The following is a 9,511-nucleotide window of genomic DNA, read 5'->3' as shown; positions in this document are numbered from 1 at the left end:
TCTAAATGAATTGACTACAGTGCCTGAGCTTCCGAAAGTATTTCGTATAGTTGATCCCGCATTCTGATGGCGGAGAGCTTTTATTTTTGTTAATTATAGCACACACATTAAGCTGTAAGCCAACGAGAATCGAAACACAAGGACCTATCACCTGCTGTGCGTTATTGTTGCGAGTCGCCGAGCCATTTCGCGTACCTGAGACAAGACGATACTAGGCATGCGCGAGGAGCAGTGACGTCACACGGCGCACAGCTGGCGCGCCGCTACCGTCGCTGCGCGGATGACTCAGAGATGCCGCCGCCGCGCTCGCCAGTTGCGCGTGCGCAGTAGCGGTGCATAGATAGAGTGCCGGGGCCGCCGCCGCTGCAGCGCGCTCTCCATCGCCTCTCTCGCTCTCCTCGTTGCTTTCGCAATCCCGCAGATTAACCAGAGCTAAACCACTGCAAGTTTTTTTTACATTGTTCTAAACTGGAACCCATCCAAATCGAAAGTTCGCACAAGTAAACACATCGTTGGCGTCTTTTTTTGTTTGCAGCTGCAGCAGATATCCAACCTCTTTGTGTTCGCTTGCAATCCTATTTTAGTGCCCTAGAACAACAACTTTGCACCATACACCTCAAGAAAAATGCAGGCAAGTGTCTTGTAATCGTTAGAACGAACCAGGATTCTGTATTTCTCTCTGGTTTATTACCTACAGTCCATTCCTTAAGTTTGTATTTACAACCAAACACAAACCTTGCGGCCACACGTTGATCATTTCACGGCTAGGGGGGGGGCTCCTTGGGTTAATATGCTGCGAGGTTGGACATTCTTCGATGAGGAATTTGGAGATATGGAGTTCTAATGACCTACGGAATGTGCGTCAGACCAACACTCGAAATAGGTTCTGGACACTCCTCCAGTTTTCCTGCCTAGAAGCTTTGTCCCCTTGTTTCTTTGGAGGGGCAGCCTGTCATCTCTGTCTTGGGATGTCGAGGTATGAGGCAAATATCAAGTTCTACCTTGACGCGCCTAAGAGATTCCTTTTCTTAATGTTTAAAAGGCTTTCCGTGCAAATACATCTAAAACAGTAAGTATCACGCTTGTGCCACTCGTAGTCTATTTTTTATTGCAGGCCCTCCTCTTTTTTCTGGCACCCACTGAACTTTGTATTGTTGACACCCTGGTTTTTGACCGTCTTAGTATCCGATCATTTTCGGAAGCCTTCCAACTCAAGTTATTCTCGCCACGGGTGCCTCCAAATTTAAAGAAAAGGCATCCTAAATGGATGAATGGTGAAACATCAAGTAACGAAAACAATTGATGCTGCACCGTTCTTCTCTTTAAGCATGTCTTACCAACTTCCCCAATGCTATACGGTTCTTGAAGAAAAGGCAGGTGTGGATATTAGCGGCCCGACGCTGGATTCGTCCTTTCCTTCACAATTGCTCGGTTTCGCTCTCGCTTAGCGCGCAGGTACTGGCGGTTGTGTTTGCTTTGCGCAAAATAGAGCGGTCGCTTTCTTAATAGCGGGAGTAACTTGACGAAGCTTTCAAATATATACGAGGGGGTACCCAAAAGAAACCGGACTAAATTTTTTGGCCGGCAAAGCTTCTGTGGTACCGCGTTTTGCCACTAGGAGTGCATAGAACGAACATTTCAGAGTCAGTAAGCCGAGTGCCGTCGTTGAAGGAGGTCAGACTAGTTTAGGCAGAGTTTTAGAATGACGACTGTTTTGTGGGAATGTCGTTTTTGCAATGGCTGATTTTCGTGAACAGCGTGCGCCGGTGAAATTCTGATTTTTGCTCGGAAAAAGTTGAATAGAAACTCTTGAAATATTAAGAAAGACGTACAAGGACCATGCTAAGGGGACAACTCAAGCGTTCCTGAATCGAATCCTGAATCAAATCAACAATCATGCCAATGGAAAACTTCAAATTCACCTCGACTCAAGAAAGCTCGTCAGGTGAAACCAAACCTCAAAAAAATGCTGATTTGTTTTTTCGACGTGAGAGGAGTCGTCCATTGAGAATTTGATCCGCAGGGTCAGACAGTTAGCCAGGCTTTCTACTTTTATGTTTTTAAAACATTGGGCAACAGTGTGCGGTGGAAGTCGGCGGCGGATTTGTGGCGGTCGGGTGACTGGTTTTTCCATCATGGCAATGCCCCTGCTCACACAGCCCTGTCTATACGACAATTTTGGACCAGAAATGGCATGACCCCTATTCCTCAACCCTCATACTCTCCCGACCTTGCCCCGTGCTACTTTCTTTGTTTCCTAGAATGAAAAAATAGGCGAATGGAAAGCGTTTCGCTGATGTTGCTGAGGTGAAGAAAAAAACGACGGAGGCACTGTCAAGCATCAGAAAAGATGAATTTAAACAATGTTTTGAAAAATGGAATGAAAGATTCGACAAGCGTATCATTGCAAGTGGGGAATACTTTGAAGGAGATTGAAGGTCTGTGCTTAAAATGTGAACAAATAAGTTCAAACAAAAATAAGTCCGGTTTCTTTTGGGTACCCCCTCGTATTGGTGCTTGAAGCCACAAGCGCAGAGCTTAATCACGCTTTGACGCGAGATGCGACCATACTCTGCAACTATTTCAGCCACGCGCCACTGCTACATAATGTTATAGACTGTTGTGGGTGCATTTCGCGCCTTATCTTGAAATACCTTCGCTAGCTTTAAATTGAGCGCTACAGATAGTAGCTGATGGTCTCATCTTCGTCGACCGCCGGGCCCACTTGCTATCGCTGAAACGGAGGTCAGTTCTCTTCGGGACATATGTTTGCCAAATGAAGAGTTTCCTTTAAAAGGATTCTACCGTCCTTTTGCTAGAGTGCCCTCGCTACAATGCGATAATGTGCTTATTTTGGGCTGTTAATTAAAAATTCCCCACCTCGCAAAAGTATCATCGTTTCAGATTTCAGGCAGTAAATGCAACCTTCACCCGTCATTGCGTCAGTCTTTAATGATACGTTAGTGATATTTTAAAGTGCGGAGGTAGCCTCTGCTGAAGTGGACGGCTAAAATGTGCTCATAGTAATATCCCACTACAGCATATGCGACTGACTAACGTAGTGAGGATAGGGTGTCTTATGGCATCGAAGCACAATAAGTGAGGATTTTCAAGTGCAATGCGACTGTACTGTTCTGCACTGCACCACACCGAACCAGTTGTGCATTACTGAGATTAAAAAGAGAGGCCCCAGGGAGGTGCATCAGATTCAAATCTGATGCACCTGAATTCAACTGTATGGTACCTGTTGCCCACACCGTGCGTTAGAGAACTTCAAACCATAATATTTGTGCGATATTACAGACCGAACCAGTTGTGCATTACTGAGATTAAACAGAGAGGCCCCAGGGAGGTGCATCAGATTCAAATCTGATGCACCTGAATTCAACTGTATGGTACCTGTTGCCCACACCGTGCGTTAGAGAACTTCAAACCATAATATTTGTGCGATATTACAGAATTGTTAATTCGTGAGTGCATATCTGACGTTGAAAAATCAAAAAGAGGTTGTCCTATCCTCGTCGTCTTCCACAAATACTTACGAGGCGAACAATACGTTAGGTGACCTCCTCACCACCACTGTGATCAGGACGATTCCCGCAAATATATCGATAGCAATTACAACTCATTTGCGGTCTGCTATGGCACATTTGAAGGGTTATGAACCCACAACGCTATCTGGAGTCTTCATACCCCTTATTGCGCCGTGGTGCAGCGCTTAAGTGATGCGCCCCTGCTCTGCGATGGCAGGCGATCTCAGCGGTGGGCCTTGTGCGACCTCGGTTGCTCTTTGGGAGCGATAACTCATCAATTTAACTTCCACCTGCCACAGTGGCCAGTTTCACCTTTCTTCGGTGCTAGGTTATCATGTGTCTGCAACGAAACGTGTCTTCAACTCTATCGCATTAACAAAATTAAAACTATTTCCTTTGCACCTTTTATTTCTTTATTTACACAGTTCCCTGTCTAACAGCGCCTCCTCTCTTGCCACTTTTTCACAGCTGTGAAGTGTAGTTAGGGGTGCGCAAGAAGTCCATGACGTCGCTTCCCACGCCGTCAAGACGTACAGCGTTCAGGCCAGTCTGGTTCGCGTTGCTGAGGCCCAGGACACGAACGATTATAGGCTCGATCTTGGTGCGCAGCATGTATTCACCCCAAATGTCCCGCACAAATTTTGGACAGAGCACTTTACGAGCCTGGTCGACCGTCACCACAGCTTCTGTGATGTTGTTCCTCGGGATCCCAGCGGCTTCAGAGTTGTAGTAACTCACCGCATGCGCCCACTTGAGAGCCTCCACCTCTCCGGCTAAAGCACGTGCGTTGACGCCACTCCCGGACTCTTCCTGGTGTGAGAAGCAAGACTCGATGCCGTCCGGGCAGTTGTCATTGGCCTCGACTACCTTTGCATCGAGGACATGGTTCTCGTTCTCAGCTCGAAGCATACCAAGCGTGACGTGAGATTGGTAATCGCTCTTGCCCGTGAACATCACCGAAAGACGCCACCCTTCGCCGCAGACATGCTGGCCCATGGTTTCGTTGTTACGCACGGTGGCACGGAATCCCTGCTTCTTGATCAGCGCACACGCCGCTGAAAACCAGGTATCGGTGATTGCGTGTAGAGTATTCTTCAGTGCTTGCAGGATATCTTTGGCTTGGCTGTAGTCCACCCTCACGGCCAGATGCGAGGGGTAGCCGTGGCCGACAAGAAGCCACGTTTTTCCAGGCTGCACAGACATGCTAACCGATCCGTTGCGAAACAGGGTCTCGGCGGCCGCAATCTCGGTTCTGGCCCCATCAAGCAACTCGTTACGGATGGAAGTGAGCAGGTTGTTGGGCAGCGAGGCTGGGTTGAACTCGTCCGGATGGTCCACGTACAGGGCGGCGTGAAACACTGTCACGTGCATGGCCGAGTCTTTTGTCTTGAGCACAAACAGGTGTGGGGCCAGAGTATCTCGGATGTCGTGAATAAGTTGTCCTGGCGCAACCTTAAAAATCACACCGAAACCAGGCTTAGAGTGAAGCAGGGACGTACCATCATCAATGCAGCGAGAGTTCCAGGGGGGCGGCAGTTGAATCTCCAACCTTCGGCGAAATTCATCATGCAAGTCATCATTCAGCAATTTCTTCTGCGGCTGCTGCTGGCTGTGCTCCGAGATATTGGGGTCTGCCATCTCCTGCTAAGCGGTGTGGAGGATGCGCCGTAAGCTGGACCTAGGTTCCTTTATATTATGAGGGGCCACAGCCGCTGGCTATATTTGTTCTTATCTGAACCAATCAGCACGCTGGTGGCTGCAAAACGAGCAGCAATGAGAACAGCCGTATCAATCACCATATTTGCTTTAATTTAAAAAAAAAAGCGAAGACGAGGGCCCACGGATGAGAGGCATGCTGGAAAGTTAATAACATAAAAAGAGAAGCGCAAATATACGCCCCTAAAAACACAGTGACACAGTCGGTAGCACCGTAAGACTGAATAGGTAAACAAGATTTGAACAAGGGAGGTATAAAACAAAGCAGTCATAAGAGAAATGCGATTAATGGGCACTACAAAAGACGAGCATTCAGCAAACCCTAAATGCTTTATCCTGGCGTTTCGAAGCACTGGAGTGAATGCAGCAGTTAGGCTATTGCACTTGATCATGAAACTGGGGATAATGAGAATTTGTGCAGGTGGGTCCTCACAACAAACGAAGTAACAGGTACTGGATGAGATTGACAAGCTCTATCGGTAAGAGCGCTTAGGTAGTCTGTGTACTGTCCCCTTATCACTGCGTGCCTGGCAATCATGTTATCAGGTTCCCATTTGGCCACCACGGGCGTCGGAAATTGCGGTCGAGTTGCAAGTGCCATCTTATCTCCTGAATAAATCACATGTTTGATGTCGGAAAACTTGGCGATGAAACCATAGTGCGATCGTGATGTGTTGTTTAAAGGAGCCCGCCGCCAAACAGGCAGTCGTATCAATTGGTTGTGAGAAATTTCCACTTATGGAAGAATTCCGCCGGCGTCAGCTACAGTTCTACTGGGAATTACCTGAATATTTTACAGATGCGCCCATACAAGTGCAAGCACACGTTGAAACTCTTAGTGTACAAACCTTCAAGCAGTTGCTTGCACCACCGTTTCGACGACAGCCTAGAGGGTGAGTAGAGAAAGTCTGCGTCACAAAATTCTTAAAGGTGGCCTCACCAGAGTGTTCTTATTACATCACATTTTTCTTAATTGGCTACAAAACCGGTCATGTGCACTGCCACATTTCATGTAAAAATGTATAACCGCTTGATAACTATATACTTTGTAATCATATTGAAACAGTTTGAAGAAATAATGACGGTATATGATGCAATAATCACAATTCCGCCCAGTGCTTCTGCAAATATCTTCAACCCTATGTCATGAACTACTGATTCACTGCAGTAACTTTGAAGGCATCGAGGCAGAACTTGTAAATGAAGTTTTGGTGGCTCTACACGCAGCAAAGCTTTATGTGCAAGTGGAATAAGGATGCCCCACATTATTCTCTCCAGGTTCCGCAGATATAAGATCTTGCATAGAGAGTGGAAGCGATGGCCACTTGAAGTCCTCATGAACCAAAAAGGTAACATAAAGTTCGACACACAAAAGTGCAGGTATGTTATCCCGAATAAGTTACTACATTTGATTCAATCCTTCAGGAAAGAAAAAAAAACATTCATAATGCTATTTTTCGCTTTCTTAGGCTAATCCAATTTTAAAAATGAGATACATCTACTCACTTATGTTCGAAACATCATTTTTGTTTTTGTGCATTTATTCTGTAGTAAAAACATTCTTTTCTTTTCACAGCACGTGCGCCTTGTGATTGTTACGTGCAATTAAAGAGCACGTAAATTCCAATCAGTTTTTTTTATGAGCGGCGAAACAGAGTTTCTCGTGATTGGTAATCACAAAGTCAATAAAGGGAGAGAAAACCTCAAGGTGCTTGCCAACATTTCGCAAAGATAATTTGTCTTCCTCTGGGCCCAAAGCCCAGACGAAGGCCAGTCCTCTTGTCGAAACGTAGGCACCCACCTTGAGGTTTTCCATCTGTCGCAAAATTCAGCGCATTTCCTAAAACAGGGGAGAAGGAAACTGGAGAGCAACGAGCTTTCTCTGTACGGCTGCCCCTCCCCCACCGCTCGCCGACGCAACGCGCCGACGCATTGCGTCAGCCATGACGTCAATTGTTCTGGAATGTCGCAGACGTTTCTACTCGAAACCGACTTAGAGGGCGTAGCCTTGCGTGTGCTAAGAGAGCCCCCCCCCCTCCCCCCTTCCCTCCTTCTCTTCACTGGTGCGTCAGCGGCAGCGCGGCACCGGAAAGTTCTTGATGCTCCTCGAAGCCACTCCCGGCGTTTTGAACAATGGGGACGCGCCCACAAAACATCGCCCCCCCCCCCCTCCCCCTTCTATGAACCTCCCTGAAATCAACGTGCCAGCGTGGTCTCGGGCGTAGTTTGCCTAGCTGGCGAGCCAAGGGCCGTGTCCTCAGAAAAAATGAGTGAAATTTTTCTTTGCGTCACCATACAAACTGCGTCACTTCAGAATCGCGCCAAAATTTGAAATGCTCTTTCCACATAGATTTATTTTAGACATACACGTCTGACATCACGAGTTACGTAGGTTTTTGCCGAAACGCCACCGAAACGGCGCCGTTTGTCCCGCTGAATGGCAGACTTCAACAAACGGCACGAATCCGCGATGAGTGATAAGCCTGCCAATAGTCACGTTCGAGAACTTCACTCCCGAGCGCATCTCTGAATGGGATCACTGATAGGCTATGATACTTATGACAATCGACGTAATAACTTAGCCACTACCGAGATGGCATTGAAAATTTTTATCATCAACTTATGCACTCTAGTAAACGCGAAGGAGAGCTTTATTGTTGAATATAAACTGACTCGGCCATAATATCATACCCCCTTCCACATGATACCCTAGATATTTGAAGCAAATTTTCCATATTCCAACAACAAACACCACATATTCTTATAAGGAAGCGCCACAGAACAGGAGCATAGATCAACTTCCCAACCCCAGATCCGCACTATGGGACGCTGGTCTGAACAACGAGGACACTGGCCTTCGCAGCTGACAGGAAAAATTATCTAACGCGGATAGGAGTCCCACCCCTTGGTACTACAATATTTCTATCTACAATAAATTGTTTTAAGAAAACAATGACAAATGCGAATTTGGTATAACGTGTCCGTTGCACCCTTCAGATGAAGCAATTAATTCATAAAATGCAGAGGGCACTAACGCCAATGTTACGCCGTCGCTGCGTCTTCTCGATTAGGAACGCGTTCTGCAGTCGGTTTTCTGCTGGACGCACTGGCACGTTCCATGCAAGTGGCGCGCATTTCGGTCACAGAAAGCAGGGTGTGAAGGGAGCGTAGCGGTTTTAAATGGATGTACTGTCCGTGCGCAGCTGAGCGACCTAAATACAGGATACGAGAATGCGGGCTGCTCCTCCGAGCGAAATGAAAATATTTCCTCTAATTCGCTCCTTGTGAATGTGTCTTTTGAAGAATGCAGTTCGGACATTCAAAACCGGCGAACCAGGACGCAACTGAGCAGCGCCACAGGTTTCTTGGCAAACAGCCATGAAGGGTGCTTAAGGGGCCCGTGACCACTGGTCTGGACATTTCAGACACGTAACCCACTGCATAGAAAAGGTATCGAAGATAACCTCTGCAAAATACTAGAGCCATGCGGGTCCCGAAAAACTGTAAGAATTCATATCAAAGCCCCACCGCTCTTTCCTTCGATAAGGAAACATCCTCATCCTCTACTCTGGCTCCCGAACCATTAAGTTGACGCCATATTGAAAACCTTCGTGAAAGAGGCTTCAATGGTGCGTCCTTCTGACTGACGAGCGAAGGTTGGTCGTAGCTGGTTCGTCGCGTCGTCTGCTCGCTGCGCGCGCGTTTTCCGTAGCGACTTCCGTTTTCGCACAGGCAGACCCCCCCAAAACAAAGTTTTTAGTTACTCGTGCCACTTCATGTATGCTTCAGCCTTTTCTGTGCGTGTGTCGTTTCGTGTGTCGTACGGTGTCACAAAATTCGGCGCATTTTTGAAAAAAAAAATAGAAAAAGAACAGCGCCTGGCGCACGCCATCTGGCCAGCGCGATCGTAAAACGGGGGAGGTGGGAACCCCCTGGGGAGCGACTAGCCTGTGTGCATGGGTGCCCTCTCTACCACCGCTCACCGACACGGCGGGCGGAGAGGGAATGAGTCAACCATGCCGCCGATTTCTCTCGAATGCGTGAGTAGTTTCTGTGCGATGTTGACGGAGAGGGCGTAGCCTTGCATGCGCTAAGACCTGCCCCCATCCTCTTTACTCGCACGTCGGCAGCGGCGCCATGCCAGAACTAGCCCGAACCTTCGAGAAGCGTTTCCCGACTTTTGACCAATGAGGACGCGCGGCCGGCGAGGGAAGGAAAGGAGGACTGCACGGCCGACACTGCGTGTATGTGCGTGCCTACTC

The 9,511-nt window shown here is 47.7% G+C and overlaps 1 protein-coding gene across 1 annotated transcript; it reads right to left on the bottom strand.

Annotated features, from left to right (window-relative positions):
* Nucleotides 1-3,941: 3,941 nt before the first annotated feature.
* On the bottom strand, nt 3,942-5,376 carry LOC149361748 (uncharacterized). Its single transcript, XM_089569581.1, has one exon. The coding sequence runs from the start codon at nt 5,169-5,171 to the stop codon at nt 3,996-3,998; it is 1,176 nt and encodes a 391-aa protein (XP_089425707.1). The 5' UTR covers nt 5,172-5,376; the 3' UTR covers nt 3,942-3,995.
* Between the last annotated feature and the right edge of the window lie 4,135 nt (nt 5,377-9,511).

This window comes from Amblyomma mixtum, chromosome 2 (assembly GCF_055824585.1).
Source record: "Amblyomma mixtum isolate Tamu chromosome 2, ASM5582458v1, whole genome shotgun sequence".
NCBI classification, from domain to species: Eukaryota; Metazoa; Arthropoda; class Arachnida; order Ixodida; family Ixodidae; genus Amblyomma; species Amblyomma mixtum.
Note: the sequence above shows the minus strand (reverse complement) of the source record. Positions and strands in the feature narration are given on the sequence as shown.

Excerpts from the sequence above, each read along its gene's own strand:
- LOC149361748 (XM_089569581.1), bottom strand. The coding sequence starts at position 5,171 with ATGGCAGACCCCAATATCTCGGAGCACAGCCAGCAGCAGCCGCAGAAG.